This window comes from Lemur catta, chromosome 1 (genome assembly GCF_020740605.2).
Source record: "Lemur catta isolate mLemCat1 chromosome 1, mLemCat1.pri, whole genome shotgun sequence".
Lineage (NCBI taxonomy): Eukaryota > Metazoa > Chordata > Mammalia > Primates > Lemuridae > Lemur > Lemur catta.
Window position 1 is genome coordinate 112,337,833 of NC_059128.1, and position 19,417 is coordinate 112,357,249.

A 19,417-nucleotide genomic window follows, 5' to 3' on the forward strand; every position below is an offset into this window, starting at 1 on the left:
GCTCACGCCTGTAATCCCAGCATTTTGGAAGGCTGAGGTAGGAGGATCGCTTGAGGCCGGGAGTTTGAGACCAGCCTGAGCAGCATAGTGAGACCCCATCTCTATAAAAAATTTAAAAACTTAGCCGGGCATGGTGGCACAAGCCTGTAGTCCCAGCTACTGGGAAGGCTGAGGCGGGAAGATTGCTTGAGCCCAGGAGTTCGAGGCTTCAGTGAGCTATGATCGGGACACTGCACTCCAGCCTGGGCGACAGAGGGAGACCCTGTCTCTAAACAAATAAATAAGAAAATAAAACAGGGAAACAGATAATAAATCAACAATTCAGTGCAAAGGAGAAAACAGAAGGATGCCATGTTGATGCGTCACAGAAGCCTCTCTTCTGAGCTCTAGGGAGGGTGACTTCTGAGCTGTTGCCAGGTGGTCAAGGAGTGAGCCAGTGGCAGGTCAGGGGAGCAGAGTGCTGTAGGGATAGCTAATGCAAATGTCCTACTGTGGGGGGGGGGCTTGTCTTTGTCAAGGAGCAGAGAGACCAGCGAGCTGCTGGAACAGAGTGAAAGTGGAGGTCAAAAAGTGAACATGGTGCAGGGCAGGTCATACAGGGCTTTGTGGGTGGTGGAGAGAGGGAGTGCGGTTTCAGTGTTGTAACCACTGATGACTTTTTAGCGCAGGGAGGTGCACCATCTGATCCCTGGCAGTCATATGGAGGATGGACTGTTGGCAGAATGGTAAAGTACATCTCAGATCTTAAGTCTCTAATACATTATTCAACCATTCAAGAGGTGTTCGTTGCGTTCTAGAAGTGTAGACTTTGTGCGCAATGTATTTTCATCTGTGAAATAAGATGTACCCATGGGCAGAGAATACCCTTAGAAGGAGATATTAAAAACCTGGGAAGGGGAACAGGGATTTTATTTTATCTTAGGAGACAGGCTCTCACACTGCCGCCCACACTGGAGTTCAGTGGTGTCATCATAGCTCACTGCAGCCTTGAACTCCTGGCCTCAAGTGATCCTCCTGCTTCAGCCTCCTGAGTAGCCGGGACCACAGGCATGTACTGCCCTGCCCAGCTAATTTTTGGGAGAGATGGGGTCTTGCTATATTGCTTAGGCTGGTCTCAAACTCCTGACCTCAAGTGATCCTCCCGCTGTAAATTCAAACAACATAAACGTGTAAAAAGTCAAGTCTCTCTCCTATTTAAACATCCCTGTTCCGGCCAGGTGGGGTGGCTCACGCCTATTATCTCAGCACTCCTCAGGTCAAGAGTTCAAGACCAGCGTGACTCTTTTATTTGAAACAAGGTCTCACTCTGTTGCCCTGGGCTACAGTGCAGTGGCATCATCATAGCTCACAGCAACCTCAAACTCCTGGGCTCAAGTGATCCTTCTGCCTCAGCTTCCCAAGTAGCTGGGACTACAGGCATGCGTCACCACACCCTAATTTTTCTATCTTTTGTAGAGATGGGATCTCACACTTGCTCAGGCTGGTCTCGAACTCCTGGCTTCAAGTGATCCTTCCACCTCAGTCTCCCAAAGTGCTAGGATTACAGGCGTGAGCCAATGCACTGGTCCCAGACTCCGATCTTAAGCATTCCCTTCCACTGACTCCAGGTCTTTAACCAAAACTTAACTCCAACCAATTGTCAACTAAAGACTCCTTAAAACCTACCTATGACATGTAAGCTCCTGTTTTGAGATGTCTGGCCTTTTTGGGCCAAACTGATGTACACCTTCCATGTATTGATTATGATTTCACCTGTAATTCCTGTCCCCATGAATTTGTAAAACTGAACTGTAATTCAACCCCCTTGGGTGCATTTTCTCAAGACCTCTTGAGAACGTCCCCCCAACCCCGGGATTCAGTTGCACACATTCGGCAACTCTAAATGATTTTAGAGTTTGGATTTTTCTACATCCACATAATGATTGACCATAAAAAGGGCTGTTGAGAACTAATTGCAGCACCTATCCCTTCTCTAGCGCAGTGCTGAGCCCCTGCTCCTGCCCCCACAAGTCTGTCCCCTTCTCTCCCAGACTGTCTTCTTTCTGAAGGGCTGAGGATGTCCATCCTGGGCCATCAAATATTGTCACATTAAGTCCTGACCATTTTTCCACCTGTGAAATGGGAACATTCACGCTTCCTGCCTCACGGGGTTGTGGGACTGTCGCCGGGCATTTAGTTAAGCTAACTCATGCTTTCACCCAGCAAACGTTTATTGCCTCAGTGATGAGAGAAGGAGCAAAGTCACGCTTGTCCAGGACACCCCCCGACTGTGCCTGGCACTTTGCCAACAGCACAGGACCTGATTCACTTCATAATCACAGGGCAGCTGGGAGGTAGATTCTGCTGGTAGCTCCATTTGACATGTGAAGACACGGAGACGGGCAATGGGTGTGACGTGGGTGAGACCGGGGCCCTGGGGAGGGGGCTGCAGCAGTGACCCTGAGATCCAGGGAGGGCCTGGGCTGGGCTGGAAGTCACAGGACTGGACTTTCAGGCTAACGCAGCCGCAATAAACGAGGCTCCTGTGGGCAGGGTCTGGCTCCCTGGCAGGTGGGCGGGCATGCGGGAGGGCAGAATACCAAGTCCCCAGCTCAGATCTTCTCCACGTAGTTTCCAGGAAAGAGGCCCTCTTGGCCATGCAGCCGGCCCTTCCACCAGCCCGAGGGGTCTGTGAGAGAGAAAAGAGGTTGAGAGGGTACCCAGCCAGCCCTGGAGAAAGACCTCATGCCCACTCTGTTGTCCACCTTGTTCATCTCCAGGCTCCTGACCTGGCAGAAAGCAGTGGTAGAAGGAACAACTGGGTGGAGAGAGGGAGGGACACAGGTCTTTCCCAGCCACGGGCTCACACTGTCACCTTCTAGAACATTTGCTTGTGTATTTCCCTCTTCTACCTCCTTCTACAGCACCCCCTCCCTTAGGTGTGACCAGGTCTTCTTGACCCTTGTAGGGCTCCTGTGTCCAACAGCAGGGTCTCTGGACCCCCTGGGGACTAAAATAGGAAGTGGCTTGGGCCATCCAGCTGTGACACCTCTCCTACCCATAAGGGATTTTGAGGCAGGTTCTGCTATAAGCCTCATGTTTGACAGGTGAGAAAAATGAGGCCTGATCCCTAGGGTGGCTTAGGAGGTGGCCTCCGGGCCACCTAGCCTATGCAGCCGCTGGCATAGAAGAGTGCATCTCTGCCGGGGGGTGGGCTGTGAACTGGTCATCTTTGTTCTCCCGTGGGAGGGGTGTGCATTGATGGGGGGCTGTGTGGCTGCATCAGGGTTCTGATGTCGCCCCTCACCCCAACCTCTGCCATGGTCCACACACCTTCCATGAGGATCTCGATGACTTCATTCACATTGAAGCTCAGCTCGTCCACATCTTGGCCCACGTATTGGTAAAGTGCCCGGCACCTGGGGCCATGTGTCCGAGGCTGGGGCTTCGGTCGGCCCACGCCGGGGACGGGTCGCTGCCCCACGCTGCGCTTCCTCTGCATGCTGTGGGCACAGTGGGTGCTCACCACAGCCCCAGACACTCACTCCCCTATCCCCTGCCCACCTCCTGGGGCTGCCCTACCACCCCACCTACCCGGCCATGCCCTGGTCAGGCACGTTGAGGAATTCTGTGTTGTGCTCCGAGGGTGGCTGTGCCCGGTGGCGTCTGCTGGCTGCCAGGTTTGAGGACGGAGGGCCCTGGGGAGGCCTCCTGGAGCCCCCTCCAGATGTGATCTCCAGTGGCAAGGGGCTCCTTTTGGCAGAGGGAGGCACCCCATTGCGGTCTAGGCCTGTGGCAGGAGCAAGGATGAGAGCATTTATTAGGGTGGTGCTAGGAACATGTGAGGAAGACTCAACTCCAGGCCCCCAGTCTGAGGCAGGAGGCAGCCACACTCTCAACACAGTGTGGTAAGGGCTGGCTGGGCCAGAGGGAGAGACCCGGGGGGCTAGGAGGGCCTAGAAGAAGGCTTTGCAGGGGGAAGTTTCCCCTTCTCCTCCTCTGTAGAAGGGGTTTTGTGGGTGGGTCTTAAAGGATGAATAAGAGCTCAACAAATGGAGTGGGAGTTCGGGAGACAAGCAGAGAAGACAGCACCAAGCAAAGGCCTGGAGGTAAGAATAAACTTGGTGAGTTGGCAAAATAAGATGTAGTTTGCGTGACAGGAGAGTAGGGTGGGAGGAGAGAAGAGGCCAGGGGTTAGCTGGAGTTGGATTTGGAAGGGCTTTGAATGCCAGGCTAAGCTCAGCCTTTATTCTGTGGGAGATCTGAAGCTATGGAGAGTTTTGGACAGAGAAGACAGTGGTCAGTTGTGCTTGTTGGATTCCGTTGACTGGAGGTCTGGAGCCCGCTAGAGCGACACTTAGTGAGAGGCGTCTCCTCACCTCTAGGGGGCCCAGGAGCCGCCCGGGTAGGGGCCGGGGCCGACCTTCGGGGTCTTCCCTGGGCCATTCCTTTCCGCGTAGGCTCTGGAAGAGGAAAGGATGCAGGAATTTGAGTGGCGGCCAGACCAGGCTCTTGGCCCCGCCCACTACGGCTCCGCCTCCTGACTCCGCCCCCTTAGCGACACTGGCTAGCCCATCCGCACCTCCCCTTACTTATTGGCACGCTGGCTCCGCCCAGTAATTGGTCCCGCCTCCCGACCTCACCTAATCACAGATCCCCGCTCCCTGGGCCCGCCCACTGCAGGATACGCCCTCATTATTAGCGAGTTCCACGGTTGCGTCTCTGGCCGCGCCCCTCCTCATTTCTCGCCCACTCATTGGTCACCGCTCCAAAGCCGCGTCCTCTACAAGTCTCTCTATGGCCCTCGCCCACTCTTAAGCAGTCCCACTGGCCCCGCCCCTACAGCCATGATTGGTTTCCTCTCTGGTCCCGCCTACCCCCCCCAAGGGCCCGCCTTTTCCCGACAGCCCCTTCGTCTCCGCCTCCCGGTTCCGCGCAGACTCACTGGAGCTCTTGGGCAGCCCGTCCCCCACGGTGACCGTGAGGACTCGGCCGCTGGCCTTGAGCACCGCCACCTCGCCAGAGCCGCGAGTGAAGGTTACGCTGCGGGTGCCGCCTCCGCCCCAGCCCTCCTTCTTCACCCGGAACTGTAGTCTGTGGGGAGAGGAGGAAGCTTGGGGGCGCCCGCGGGGGTTCCCTTGGGCCGGGACAGGGACACAGGTCGGCGGGGTCCGGGGGGTGGAGGGGGACTCTGTGCTGGGGCGGGGCCCGTACGTGTCGCTAAAGGTGAGAGGCAGGGGCCTCCGTGCCGCCTCCTCGAAGCGCTTGCACAGCAGGCTGACGAACTCGGTCTTGAAGACGCTCTCCAGGAAGCTGTCGGTGGCGTCCTCTTGCAGGATGAAGAAGTCGTCCTGCCGCGTGCTGGGGAGGGGCGGGAGGAAAGGCAGGTGAGAGCGACAGGGAAGGTGGGCTGGAGAACGAACTTCTGCGATAGATGCAACAGGATAGTGCCACGTAAGGGGGCAACCCACGTTGGGCGGAGCAGGGGAAGGAAGGTGGCAAGGCCAGGTGAGGTGTGGTAGGAGGAGGGTAAGGTGCGGTGACTGACGCTGTTGGCAAGTAAGGATCATGAGTGTAGGGACAGGTGAACGTGTCAGGTAGGGCCAAGAGACGCCTGCAGGTATAGCAGCAGGTAAGGTTGTCAGGGTAAGAGGTGGGGTAACAGGAATGAAGGCAGCTGTAATCACAAGGGGACAGTGAAGGTGATTGTGGGGCAGGTAGGGGCGTAGCCTCACCTGAGGGAGACTCCCCGCAGGGCCTGGATCTCCAATTTCTTTTTCAAGACTTCACACACCTGGCCCTTCTCGGGTCCCTTCTTCACCTTCTCTCGCCCAATCACATACACGCACTTGGGTGTCAGGATCAAGTCCCGTTTGATGGGCTGTGAGGACGCAGGACCAGAGGCTGGTGGCTGGAGCTCTGGCCCCAGGGGGTCAACCCCAGGCAGAGGGGCGGTGCTGGCAGGTCAGGGGAAGGTGTCCAGGTCAGGTGAGTTGGGGGGGGGTTCCCTCCAGGTGAAGGTGTATGAGTTGTTAAGTTATATAAAAAATAGGAGGAGATCAAGTGAGGCTGCATTGGCTAGAAAGGGGTGTCTGGACCAGTGAACAGGTACAGGGCAGGTGGAGCATGTGGACACGAGTGTCTGGGCCAGATGAGAACCCTTGGACCAGGTGAAAGTGCTTGAGTCATATGACTGTAGCCAGCTCAGGTAAAGATATTTTGATTCCGGTGAGGGTGTGCAAGTCAGGTAGCTAGATAGGACCTCTGGGTCATGAAAGGTAGTAAGCAGCAGGTGTGTGTCTGACCTGTATGGTTTTGTACAGGAAGGCAGGTGAGGGTGTACCTGGTGGGAGTGTGAATATATATGTAAGTCTGCTGAGCCGTGCCTGTGGGCACAGCTGGGTACCCACCTAGGTGCACATATCCTAGATGATGTATACAGGTCAGCTGAGAGCGTATACCTGTCACATACTCCTGTCCAAAGCAGGTAAAGATGTATGGGTCAGGTGAAGGTACCCAAGCCTGGTAAGGAGGTCAGGGCTGTGAGGTTGTACAGACCACGGGAGGGTGTACCTGTCACATAAACCTGTCCAAGACAAGGTGGCGGCATCCAGGCTGTGTGAGAGTGTCTATGCAGGTAAAGGTATATAGGTTATCTCAGCATGTAACTCCCACGTAGGGCTCTCTAAGGTGGCGGTAGGGCAAGTTTCTGGGCTAGATGACAGAGTCTGGGATGTGAGATGTGGTAAGGGCCAAGTGAGAGTACCTGCTGGACAGGAATGTCTGGCCCAGTTCAGTGTACACAGGCCAGGTGTGGGTGTACCTGTGGACAGGAATGTCCGGGCTAGGTGATTAGATGTATCTGTGGTGGAGGTCCCCACCTGTTTGGGCCAAGTGTGAGTGCACAGGTTATATGGTATATCCCTGTGGACAGAAGTGTCTGGACCAGGTTGAGAGTAAGCAACTGGTCAATGGCTGTCTGGACCAGTTGGGCATGTACCTATAGACTAGGCTGCCTGAGTCAGGTGAGAGTGTACCTGTAGACAGGTGTATCTGGGCCAGGTGAAGGTATATCTTATTGGCAGGTGGTCTAGCCTGGGTGAAGGTGTGTACCTAATGGATAGATATGTTCAGGATAGATGAGGGTGGCCCTGTGGTCAGAGCTTCTGGGTAAGGTGAATGTGTGAATTGTGGAGAGATGTGTCTGGCTAGGTGAGGGTGTATCTGTTGGACAGGTTATGTCTGGGCTACATGGGGGCATGTTTGATGGATAGCTGTATCTACCACAGTTGAGTGTGTATCTGGGGGGCAGGTATGTCTGTGCCAAGTGAGAATGTATCTGTCATGGGATCTAGGCTTGGGGAATATATACCTGTGGACAGGTACATCTGGGCCAGGTGAGGGTGTATCTCTGGTGCGGGTGCCAGGCTGCAGCCAGGGTCTTGGGTGTTCCTACCCACTGGAGCCTCACCTTGAATCGACGGTCATACTTGGTGACCGAGTCAGCGAAGTCCACCCGCTCCCTCTTGCCCAGGAACTGGCGCAATTCTGGCCGCTCCTCCAGTCCCAGGTAGTCCCCAACGAAGTTCCGATTGATGCTGTTCCGCCTCCGCTCCTTCTTGTTGAGCAGGATATTGCAAGCTATGGGGACGTGGGGTGGGGGGTGGGGGTGGAGATTGTGGCCGGGCTTCTCCAGGTCTGTCTGTGCCAGCCCTGAACCTCCCACCTGAATGAAACCTCTCACCTTCCTCTCGCATCTCTTCGTACTTCCGGACTGCCACGTGACGCCGCCAGGCCTTCTGGATGGTGCGGGCAAAGCCGTCGAACTTTCGCTCTCGCATCTCCTCCAGGAGGAAAAGCTGGGCAAGAGGTTGGGTGGTGGGTCTTGGTGCCTCCCCAGGGGCTGCAATCCCTGGTTTCCCCTGGGCCCACCCCACTCACATGCTTTTGCTCACACCGCCCAAACACATGTAGTCAATTTTTTTTTTTCTTCCTCCAAATGACTGGACCTGGGATACCCTTGCAAAATGGGGTACACATTTCTGCATTAAATTATAGTGGTGAATTTGTCTCTCTGGCTTCAAATCCCAGCTTTGCCACTTCTTAGCTGTGTGGCCTTGCCAGAAACAGTATAACATCATGGTTTCTCACACTGCTAACGAAGCTAATACACACCATCCATGTAAGGTGCACCCCAATTTCAGACATGGTAGAAATGAGAACCAGTATGCATCTTTGAAAACCAATAAAATGTAGTAAATATGAAAATCTGATATATAGGACTGATGTGACTGGCAATCAGTGCTTGTGCAGTATACAACCTGCACATCCATACATGGCAGCCCCAGAAAGGAAGCTTTTGCAGAAAGCAGAGAAAAGGCCCAGACCCGGAGGGGACTTAGAGGATAAATTACACAGAACAAGCCAAAGTGGAAATGCTGTGAAGAATGTCTGTTCATTTGTATTTGATGATAATAACAGGCGAACAAAGAGAGGGACCTATTGGATATTAAAATATTATAAATCTACATTAATAAAAACAATGAGGTGCTGGCCAGAGAATAGAACCATCAGTTGGAATAGGGCAGATGCCTGGAAAATATCCTAATTCAAACAGAAATTTAGGGATAAAAGGGACAGCATTGTCAATCAGTGAAGATGGGAAATATTACTGAACATAAAATTGAGCTTTATTTAGAAAAATAATTAGCATTTCACCCAGAGGGATTTCTCAAGTACGTAATTACCACTTTGCTGCTAAGAGCCCAGCTGCCTGCTTTTCTGGCCAAGGTGGTTTTCAAACTGATGTCTCCAAGAAACCTTAGAGCTCCTTGCAAGAATCCTGGAGATACTTAGTTCAAATGCATTTAAAAATGTTTATCTCAGGGGACTTTCAAAACTGTAGGGGTTTATAACTATTTCTAAAAAGTGGGAAGTTGTCCCACCAGGAAGAAAAAAAATAGCACTGCAGTTTCGTAGGTTGCAGGGAGCTGAGCGGAGTTTGTATCTTCTGTTTCTCAGAGCAGCAGTCTGTGGGTCTGTGCGCAGGGCCCCGTATAGCACAGCTGGAGGTGTCATAAGTGCATCATGTGGGGTGCTGAGAGGTTATTTCTGCCCAGTGAAGGGGATCTGTTTTCAGTTTGGGAAATGAATCTTCATTGTCTAAAGAGTTTAAAATGCATCTCCTTCTTGCTATGGGAGGCTGGGTTTTGCATGCTTAAGAGGCAGGAGACCTACAAGAATCTGAGCTTATCCTGGGTATATTGGATTGAACAGTGTCCCCTCCAAGTCATGCCTACCCAGAATCTGTGAATGGGACCTTATTTGGAAACAGGGTCTTTGCAGATGTCATCAAGTTAAAATGAGGCCATACTGCATTAGGGTGGACCCTAAATTCAATATAAACCCAATCCAATGTGATTTCTGTAAGAGGGAAATTTGGACCCAAATAACACAGTGGGAAGAAGGCCGGCTGGGGACAGTGGCTCACGCCTGTAATCCTAGCACTCTGGGAGGCTGAGGCAGGAGGATAGTTTGAGGTCAGGAGTTCGAGACCAGCCTGAGCAAGAGTGAGACTGCATCTCTACTAAAAATATAAAAAAATTAGCTGGGCCTGGTGGCACATGCCTGTAGTCCCAGCTACTCGGGAGGCTGAGGCAGGAGGGTTGCTTTAGCCCAGGAGTTTGAGGTTGCTGTGAGCTAGGCTGATGCCACAGCACTCTAGCCTGGGCAACTGAGCGAGAGTCTGTCTCAGAAAAAAAGGCCACATGAAGAGGGAGGCAAAGATTGGAGTGATGCATCTGTAAGCCAAGGTAGGCCAAAGGTTGCTGGCAGCCAAGTTAGGGAGTGGCAAAGAAGGATTCTTGGAGCCTTCAGAGAGAGTGTGGCCCTGCTGACACGTTGAGTTTGGACTTGTGGCCTCCAGAACAGCGAGGGAATAAACTTGTGTGAAGCCATCTAGTTTGTAGTACTTTGTCACAGCAGCCCTAGCAAGCCAGTACACCTGGGGTTATGGGTCATAAAGGCCAACAGGCAGGTAAGACACTTGAGGATTTTTTTCCTTTTTTTTTGGAGACTGGGTCTCACTCTGTTGCCCAGGCTGGAGTGCAGTGGGGTCATCATAGCTCACTGTAGCCTCAAACTCCTGGGCTCAAGCGAACCTCCTGCCTCAGCCTCCTGAGTAGCTGGAACTATAGGCATGCGCCACCACACCCAGCTAATTTTTTCCATTTCTAGTTGCCCAGCTAATTTCTTTCTGTTTTTAGTAGACAGGCTCTCGCTCTTGCTGAGGCTTGTCTCGAACTCCTGACCTCAGGCAATCCTCCCGCCTAGGCCTCCCAGAGTGCTAGGATTACAGGTGTGAGCCACAGCTCCTGGCCTTTCAGTCTCATACATCTCTCTCCCTGTCTTTCTCTCTCCTCTGCTGCCTCTGTCTCACACACACTCTTACCGACTCCGGGTTCTTGACAAAGACCTTGGTGCTGCCCATCTGGTACTGGTCGGGTTCCATGTTGACCGCCCGAAGCAGGTGCTGGACACCCTGACGTTCGTCACCACGCCACCGCGGCCACGTCTCAGGGGTCAGGATGGCATACCTGGTGGCAGAGGGCAAGGTGTGTGAAGCTTTGGAGCAGACAGGGCTGGGTGGTCACTCTGGGGAGGGGCAGGGGCAGGGGCAGGGGCGCCTCACCTCTGCAGGAACTTGGAGAACTGGCGGCGGTAGGCGAAGCCCGCCCGGCGCACCCTGATGTTCTCCTTCAGTCCTAGGTACTCCACCTGGTGCTTGACCCTGTGGGAAGGGCAGCCTGAGTCCCTACAGCAGGGTCTCACCTATCCTGGAGGTGTGGGAGATGCTGGAGGTGGGGCCTAGGGGGAGGTCCAGGGAAGTTTGGGGGGTGAATTCTGAGGTCTGGGGTTGCTTCAGGGGTCAGCGTGGGAGTAAGTTCTGGAGGTTGGGCCTAGGGAGCTGGGAGGCCGTGCTAGTCCCTGGAAGTTGGCCGTTGGGGACATCTTGGTCAGTTCTAGGTGTACCCTAGGGCACTGAGGGGTTTTGTGGGGGTCCCGGGCTCAGCCTGAGTCAGTCTGGGGCTGGATCCTGGCGGGGAATCAGGCTGGGGTCAGGCAGTGGAGAAGCTGTCACCTGTTCTCCTCCCAGTCCCGGGGCCTCTTGGTCTCGTTGGGCTTGATGCATCGGATGTAGTGGGGTGTGCACCGCTTCAGCGTGGCCACCAGGTCATTGGCTTGTTTCTGAGGTGGAGGAGAAGGTGGTGGACACAGATGGGCCCCTCTGGCCCCTCCCTTCTCCCCATCTTGGATCCAGCCCCAAGGGGGGTGGGGACTAGCAGCTGATGAACCACAGGGGCTGGGTGTCCCCCTGGTCTGTGCATCCCCCATCAGTGCACAGCACGTGGGACTGATATTGGGTGTCTCCTCGACCCTCGTCCCCCAGACTAGGAGTGCTCACAGCTGCCACACTCGCCACTTAGCTGGGCGCATAGTATGTGCTCAGGAAACATTTATTGACTGAATAACAGAGCACTCAGGAGAACATTTCTGCTTGTCCTTCGGGAGATGGGTACTTTGGAAGTCAGGACTCGTGTATGTGAGTGTGTGCATGTGTCCCTGAGAGGTCAGCCTTGGATTGTTAATTTTAGTCACTCGGGGAGGGAGGGAGACCAGAAAAGGAGGCATTCCAGGGGGTAACACTGGGGAGAACGTCAACTGAGGCTCTGCTGTGTGGCCTGGGTGAGTGGTCGCCCCTCTCTGATCCTTGGTGTCCCCATCTTCCAGGTCAGGCTAAGTTAATTCCTCACGTATGTAAAGTGTCCCATGTTTGTTGCCAGCACTGAGTAAGTGCTCAATAAATGGTTATTAAACTGGGAACCCCACAGTCACAGCAACACTATTCACAAGAGCCAAAGGGTGGAAGCAGCCCGAGTGTCCATGGACAGACGGACAGATGAACACAATGTGGTCCATCCACACACTGGAATATTATTCAGCCTGAAAAAGGAAGGAAATTCTGACACCAGCTACATCATGGGTGAACTTGAGGACATCGTGCTCTGTGAAATAAACCAGTCACAGAAGGACAAATCCTGTGTGATTCCACTCACAGGAGGTCCTGAGAGTCGTCAGATCCACAGAGACAGGAAGTAGAGTGGTGGGTGTCAGGGGCTGGGGAGGGGGCAGGGGGTGAGTGTTTCATGGGGACAGAGTTTCAGTTTGGGAAGGTGAGAAAGTTCTGGAGGTGGAGGGTGGTGACAGCTGCACAGCACTGTGAATGTGCTTAATGCCACTGAAAAAAATGGTTCAGATGGCAAATTTTACATCATGTATAGTTTACCACAATTTATAAAAAAGTGGCAAATAACTAAAATATAAAAAAAAATGCACGAGGATGATGGTTCACTTCTGGAGTTAAGGAGTTGAGGGTGACCTCAAGGAAGCTGGTCCAAGCCCCCAGCCCCAGAGCTGGAGGAAGACCCTGTTGGACAGAGGATGACACAGACAGAGGCAGAGGCCCCGGGGGATGGGGGAAAGACAGACATTGGAACGAGGAGAGAAGCAGAGTCCAGACACCAGGTGTGTGGGGGGGTGGCGCCCACCTTGATCTTGGAGCCCGCGGTGCTGGGGCGGCCCTTCTTGTCCCCATCCAGCTTTTCGGGAAAGAGCATCCGGAGGAAGGCCCTGGGCAGGGGAAGGGTGGGGGTTAAAGGTGTAGCTGGACTCCGAGGCTCCCTCCCCCAGAGGTGGGGCTGCCTCGGTGGCACGATGCAAAATACCGTTCTCTGAATGCGAGGTGTGTGTGCTGTGATGGGTGAGACCGGGAAGGCTGGTTTTGTCTTTTTGGTCCCTTAATTTACATGCACTTTTTACAACTTCTGAGATCGTGCAACAGAATAAAGTTAAATGACATAGTAAACATAGTAAATTATATCAATGGGTACGGCATCTCAGGAAGCAGGGGAAGGTCCCTTCGGGAGGAGCCACTCTACCTGTACATGGTGGCATGCGTGTGCAAAGAAATACGTACAGAGACGCTCACTGCTGTGGCTCCGTGTGTGACAGCCAAAGACGGGAAACACCCTAAGTGTCCACCATCAACTTTTGCTGCATTCACGCCTCTCTCTCTCATCTCAATAAGACTTTCCCTGAGTCTCCCTAACAGAGAATGAGTGGATTCCTTTGTGGATATAGGGTTTCTGTTTGGGGTGATAAAAGAGTTCTGGAACTATGTAGTAGTGATGGCTGCATAACATTGTGCGAATGCATTTAATACCACTGAATTGTACACTTTAAAATAGCTAAAATGATCAATGCTGGGTGGGCACAGTGGCTCACTTGAGCACTTTGGGCAGCCGAGGAGGCAGGATCGCTTGAGGCCAGGGGTTTGAGACCAGCCTGGGCAACAAGTGAGACCCCCCTCTCTACAAAAAATTAAAAAATTGGCCAGGCGTGGTGGCGCACACTTGTAGTCTCAGCTACTGGGGAGGCTGAGGCAGGAGGATCACTTGAGCCCAGGAGTTTGAGGTTGCAGTGAGCTATGAATGGTCAGTCCACTGCACTCCAGCCTGGGTGATAGAGAGACCCTGTCTCCACAAAATAAAAAAAAAATAATAAAAGACAAGTGTTATGGTATGTGTATTTTACCACAATTAAAGTAAAAAAAAAAATCTAGCCTTTTAGCAACTTAGTGTTTTTTTGTTTCTTTTTTTTTTTAGAGACAGGGTCTCGCTATGTTGTCCAGGCTGGTCTCGAACTCCTGGGCCCAGTTTCTGCCATACTAGAAAGTACAGAACTAGAGCAGTGATTCTCAAAGTGGGGTTCCTGGGCCAGCAGTCAGCATCCCCTGGGAACTTGTTAGACATTGTCGGGCCCCAGTCCTGACCTATGAATGAGAAACTTGAGCACAGGTGATGGCACTCTGGGGAGAATGTGGTGGTTCCCGGTGGTCTTCCCACCAGTCCCACACCCGGGACCACTCACTGTTCGCTGCTCTGCATCAGCTCTATGAGGTCAGAGAAGAGAACGTCTCGGTTCCTCTCGCAGAAGCCGCTGACGTCGTAGGAGACCTAAGTGGATGGGTTGGGGGGGGCGGTGCTTAGAGCCCTGGTGATCGGGGGTCCCATGGGGTTTGCTCCGGGGTCAGAGGATCAGGGGGTACCTACGGCTCTGGTTGGGGGTATCTAAGATTTCCCCCAATAGCGGGTAGGGAGCTAGGCTCCCTGGAGGTCTGATGTCCAGGTTGAGGTTGGAAGGGGGCGGCAGCCTGGGTCAGAGGTGAAGGGGACGGTGGGGGTTCTGTGTCCTGGTCAGTTAGGGAGCTGGGGGTCTGTGTTAGGGGTGTTCCATCACTGGCTAGGGATTGCTGTGGGTGGGGGGCTCGGCCAGGCTTGTGGGCTGGGTCTGCTGCCTAGGGTGGGGGCTCTCTGCAGTCCTGGTCAGGGCTTTGCAGCCCCAGCCATTTTAGGGGTGCCCCTGGGAATGTCTGCTGCTCACATTGGCATCATGGAAGCACAAGGGGAGAGTCTATAGTCCTGGCAATTGGGGAGGGGGGCCGTGGCCAGGGTCAGAGGCCAGTGGGTTCCTGTAGCCTTGGGTAAGGTTCCCAAAGGGGTGCCAGACCGTTTCGAAGGGTGGTGGCTTACAGCTTGGGCCGTGGCGCCTTGGGGATTTGCTCTGCAAATTGGGATTAGAAGGCGGGGGCTGTGTCCTGGTCAGGGGGTTGCAGCTCACATTGGGTCACATTGGGGTTTGGGGGGTCTGTGGCCATAGGTGAGGGCCCCTCTGGTGGTCCGCTGCCCAAGTCAGGGTCATCGAGGTGGGGGTGGGGGATTCTGTTCTGTCTGTTAGGGGAGCTGCCCTATTCATAGGGGAAGCTGTGGCCTTGCTCAGGGGCCAGCCGGTTTCTGCAGCCCTGGCCTTGGGGGTCCCCAGCAGGCTCGCTCCAGTCTGGGTGCTGGGGGCTGTGACTTGGGAGCCCTGGGGTCCGAGAGGAGGCACCCTGTCGGGGCGCGGGGGCCGGCGGGGAGAGGCTCACTTTGCCCGCGTAGTGGTGGATGACGAAGCCGCTGCTCCAGCTGTTGAAGTGCTCGTGGGTGCCCACGGCTGCCTGCAGCTTCTGCAGCAGCGTCTGGTCAGCGCCGCCGCCCGTGGCGTGCATGGTGGCGCACACGTCGTCCAGAACACTCATGATGCCCGGGGGGTTCTGCACGGGTGCAGGGAGGCAGGCGGGCGCTCAGTGTGGCCCGGTTTGCCCCATCCCGTTGCTCGCCAGCACGGAGGTTGCAAAGCGCTGGGCATGTGGGGGAGGGAGTTTCCAAACACAAGTGCAAAAGGTCATGGTGGGTGGAGGGGGCAGATGTGGAAGCTCACTGGGGTACAGGTGGGGGTGGGGGACACCCCATAAGGGGTCCTTGCCTCTTCGCCCCTTCCCAAGACTGAAATCCCTTCAGGACGGGGGTGCGGGACCTGGGACCTTGACCCCTCTGACCCTAAGCAGGGCTGCCCAAGGGGAATGATTGTTGAGTGACTAAGTGAAAGGTGAGCATGCGGGCGGAATGAATGGATGAAGTGGCTGAGGGGACATTCCAGTAGTGCTCCATCTGCTGGGGAGAGAGGGTCCCTCCCAGGTCTCTGAGGCCCAGCTCCGGGACCTAGTGGGACCCCCCCGAAGTTGGCCCAGTCCTCACCAGCTTGTTTTCGATGAGGTCGCAGACGACTTTGTTGTTGAAGTACTGGATGGGAGTCCAGCGGATGCCCTCCTGGATGTACTCCTCCTGGGGGTGGGCAAGGGGAGGGGGATGGGGGTGAAGGGCCCTTGTCCCCGCAGACCCTCCCCCCTTCCCCACCTCCTCACTTAGGACTGTGTCTGGCAACCAAGCTCATTGCCCTTGAGTGAAATGCCAAGGAATTATGTCCTTAATTTTTTTTTCAATAAAAATTATTTATTTAAGCAATGGTGGGTTCTCACTCTGTCACCCAGACCGGAGTGCAGTGGTGAGATCATGGCTCACTGCAGCCGTGAACTCCTGGGAATACAGGAGAGACGCTTGTCTTCTTGTTCACGGGCTGTCTCTCCCCCAGCACCCCAAGTGGCACCTGTCACATGACAGGTGCCCAGTAAATCATTGTCGAATGAATGAACAAAGAGGCTGTTCCCCAGTTTTGGCAAAGCTTTAGAAGCAGAAGGAAATATCCCCAAGGAGTCTCACAGGGAGGCAGAGAGAGGTGGGAGTGGGGCAGGTGCTGGGGTGTCCCCCAGTTGCTCAGCGACCCCCACAGTCCCTCCCCAGAATTCCCTGTGCCTGGCGGCTTGGCCGGCTCTGCGCACCTGCTCGGCCTTCAGGGTGAGCTCGATAAAGATTTGCTGCAGCTTCTCATTGACAAAGTTGATGCAGAACTGCTCAAAGCCGTTTTTCTGCCGAGGGAAGAAAAGGGTCCTTCCCTTGGTGGGCTGACGCTGGAGGCTTTCGTGGCCACTGGGCTGCCCCAGGAATTCCGGGGAGGACAGGATGGGGGCCAGCCAGGGGCAGGGGCTGTACCTGGAAGATCTCAAAGCCGTAGATGTCCAGCACACCGATGCTGTACTCTTCCTGCGGCTTCTGCATTGCACGGTTGATGGCCTGGGATGCGGGTGGGGACAGGTCAGACCTGCACCCCCCTGCCTGCCACCCTCTAGATATGCTCTCAGCCAAGTTCACGGGCGATGGCCCCTCCCCCCAGTCACCCACAGGAGAAACCCAAGTGTTAGCACATCGGGGTTCCTGATCGGGGAGCTGCTCTGCTGCTGAACCTCTTGGTGCCTCTATTTTCTCACCCTTATTGATTGATTTTGAGACAGAGTTCCACTCTGTCACCCAGGCTGGAGTGCAGTGGCATCATCATATCGCACTGCAACCTCAGAATCCTGGGCTCAACTGATGCTCCTGCCTCAGCCTCCCGGGTAGCTGAGACTAGAGGTGCACGACACCACGCCCCGCTACTTTTTAAAATTTTTTGTAGAGATGGAGTCTTACTATGTTGCCCAGCCTGGTTTTGAACTTTTTTTTTTTTGAAGATTAAATCGGTGCACATAAAACGCTTAGAACATGCCTGGCATACACTAAGTGCTGTATACACTTCCTGTTCCCTTCCTCCCTCATTCCATCCCTCACTTTGTGCCCTGGAAAGCCCTGCTGATGGCTCTCAAATGCACCCACCCCTCTCCGTCCCGGCATTGCCTATCCCAGTCCCAGAGCCTGGGCGGCTCCAGCAACCGCCTCTTCCCAGAGCCAGAAGAAGTCTCTAAATCTTCCATCTGATCCACCTGCTGCCTTCACTGAAAGCCCCTCATGCCCAGGAGTTGGTGGGATTATGATGGTCAATCCTTCTCCTCCACTTGGCTGGGCATACACCAGGTGCTCCATAAATGCTTGTCACCCCAGAGCATCCACCCAGCACTCCAGCCCCAGGCCCCACTCGCCTCCACAAGGAAGTCGAAGAGGCGGGCGTACAGTCCCTTGGCCAGGGCGTCTCGGGTATAGGCCGCTTGTTCCACGTTGAGGGTGACGTCAATGGACTCGCTGCGCCCACCCCAGCGACTGTCCATCTTGCGGCTGGTCAGCTTCTCCTGCAGCCGCCCACTGTCGATGCCCAGCAGGTAGGCGGGAAAGGCCAGGACTGCCAGGCCAGGTAAAAAGAAGGCATCGTGGGGACCTCCTTCCCTCCTCATCTTGCCCAGTGATGCCATCATTGTCCTTGTGACTTTTTCACCCTCCCGGGGCTGAACGGTTCACCCACATGCAGCCCTCCACCAGCACCCACACTCACGGTCCACACTCTCCACCCGGGCATAATTCCCGTCTTCACAGAAGCTGATGTTCCCCAGGTGCAAGATCCCCGCCACCAGCTGCAGGACCAGCTGCTGGACATTGGGCAGAATCCCGATGACCTGCATGGCGCTCTGTGGGCACAACGGCGACAGAAACTGAGCCTCTCCAGTCCTGGCCCCCACCCTGCCTCTGGGTGTTGGGCTTCTAGGGCCACAGCATGGACTCAGGGTGTGAAGACACCTCCCCTGTCTCTCTCTTTCACCCACTTGCCATGTGACTTTGCATAAGTGCCTGCACCTCTCTGGGCTGTGGTTTCCTGATCTGTAACTGGAGAGGATTCCCTGGGCTGAGGGTCTGGCTGGGGGCTGCAGTGGCGGCGGGTGCTCACCAGAGTCTCACCGAAGTCACTCCTGTCATCGGTGCCGTCCACCTTGTAGGTATCCGATTGGTTGAGGTAGTAATAGTAGTCGGGTGTCATGAGCCCCAGGTTCTGCCGCTGTTCATGGGAGGCCCCTTCCAGCAGCTGGAGGGTGTGTGATGCTCACGCATCTGGTGCCGGCCTGGCACAGCCCCTGTGGCCCCCCAGTCCTCCTTGTCGCGGGCTCCCGCACACCGACCTTCCCATCGTCTCCCCCCAGGGTCCAGTTGGTCTCCCCCTGCCCCAGCCCCATGGCCCCCTTCCCTGCACCTGGTAGTAGATGTGGAAGTTCCTTTCGCTTTCATTCTGCATCACCACGCGGGACTTCTCCAGCAAGAAGTTGGAGATCTTGCCCCCATCCGGCTCCCCGCCTCGGCTGAACTGGATCTCGAAATACTTGCCCTGAGTCCGAGAGAACCACGTCAGCTCCCCCTTCCCCCCCGCCGGGTCCCAAGGGTGCAAGTGGGGGAAGGATTGGGGAGGGTTGTTATATGGCCGGCCCCTCTTCCCCTCTTCCCATATGACCTTGTCTCCGTTTTCTCTCCCCACCTCCCACTTTTTGACGACTTGCCTTTTTTACCAGCTGTTACCCCCTAGCCTGTGCTCAGGCTGTGTTCTGGGCCAGGAATGCTCCCTTTTCCCTCTCTGATGCTCCAAGCCCCTTACTCTGGGTACACAGCCCTGTGCCTGGCACACAGAAGCATCACTTTTTTGGAGATGGGGTCTTGCTCTGTCACCCAGGCTGGAGTGCAGTGTTGCCATCATAGCTCACTGCAGCCTCCAACTCTTGGGCTCAAGTGATCCTCCCACCTCAGCTTCCCAAGTAGGTGGGACTACAGGCATGAGCCACTACACCTGGCTAATTTTTCTATTTTTTTTTTTTGTAGAGATGGGATCTCACTATGTTGCCCAGGCTGGTCTCAAATTCCTGGCTTCAAGTGATCTTCCCACCTCGGACTCCAAAAGTGCTGGGATTACTGGTGTGAGCCACCATACCTGGCCAGAAACATCACATTTTATTGGCGAGTTCTGCTGTCCTTCCACCATGACACACAGGCTTCCGTGTGTCTATGGGATGCTACTGGTCCCAATGATTCTGGGTGTCTCCCATATCCCCTCCCTGAGCCCAGAGCAAGGGCCCCACAGGTGCCTTCTCTGGTCTGTGACACCATGTGGATTTTGCTTTGGCCACAGGTTGAAGGGC

General features: G+C 54.7%; 1 protein-coding gene across 2 annotated transcripts in view; it reads right to left on the reverse strand.

Moving 5' to 3' along the window:
• Window positions 1-2,189: 2,189 nt before the first annotated feature.
• MYO1F (myosin IF) overlaps window positions 2,190-19,417 on the reverse strand; it is a 31,720-nt gene continuing 14,492 nt past the window's right edge. The window contains exons 7-28 of one of the 2 annotated variants that reach the window (XM_045548125.1): window positions 18,484-18,615; window positions 18,184-18,318; window positions 17,794-17,926; window positions 17,447-17,643; window positions 16,527-16,607; window positions 16,316-16,402; window positions 15,675-15,761; window positions 15,023-15,190; window positions 13,969-14,054; window positions 12,588-12,669; window positions 11,120-11,226; window positions 10,670-10,768; window positions 10,430-10,574; window positions 7,724-7,838; window positions 7,451-7,620; window positions 5,715-5,860; window positions 5,194-5,340; window positions 4,925-5,073; window positions 4,359-4,442; window positions 3,574-3,769; window positions 3,313-3,482; window positions 2,190-2,668 (exon numbers count right to left, since the gene is read on the reverse strand). In XM_045548125.1, the coding sequence (XP_045404081.1) occupies window positions 2,592-2,668; window positions 3,313-3,482; window positions 3,574-3,769; window positions 4,359-4,442; window positions 4,925-5,073; window positions 5,194-5,340; window positions 5,715-5,860; window positions 7,451-7,620; window positions 7,724-7,838; window positions 10,430-10,574; window positions 10,670-10,768; window positions 11,120-11,226; window positions 12,588-12,669; window positions 13,969-14,054; window positions 15,023-15,190; window positions 15,675-15,761; window positions 16,316-16,402; window positions 16,527-16,607; window positions 17,447-17,643; window positions 17,794-17,926; window positions 18,184-18,318; window positions 18,484-18,615 (2,793 nt within the window). In that variant the 3' untranslated portion in view covers window positions 2,190-2,591. The remainder of the gene's footprint in view (window positions 2,669-3,312; window positions 3,483-3,573; window positions 3,770-4,358; window positions 4,443-4,924; window positions 5,074-5,193; window positions 5,341-5,714; window positions 5,861-7,450; window positions 7,621-7,723; window positions 7,839-10,429; window positions 10,575-10,669; window positions 10,769-11,119; window positions 11,227-12,587; window positions 12,670-13,968; window positions 14,055-15,022; window positions 15,191-15,674; window positions 15,762-16,315; window positions 16,403-16,526; window positions 16,608-17,446; window positions 17,644-17,793; window positions 17,927-18,183; window positions 18,319-18,483; window positions 18,616-19,417) is intronic. The other variant, XM_045548135.1, reaches the window with a different exon arrangement.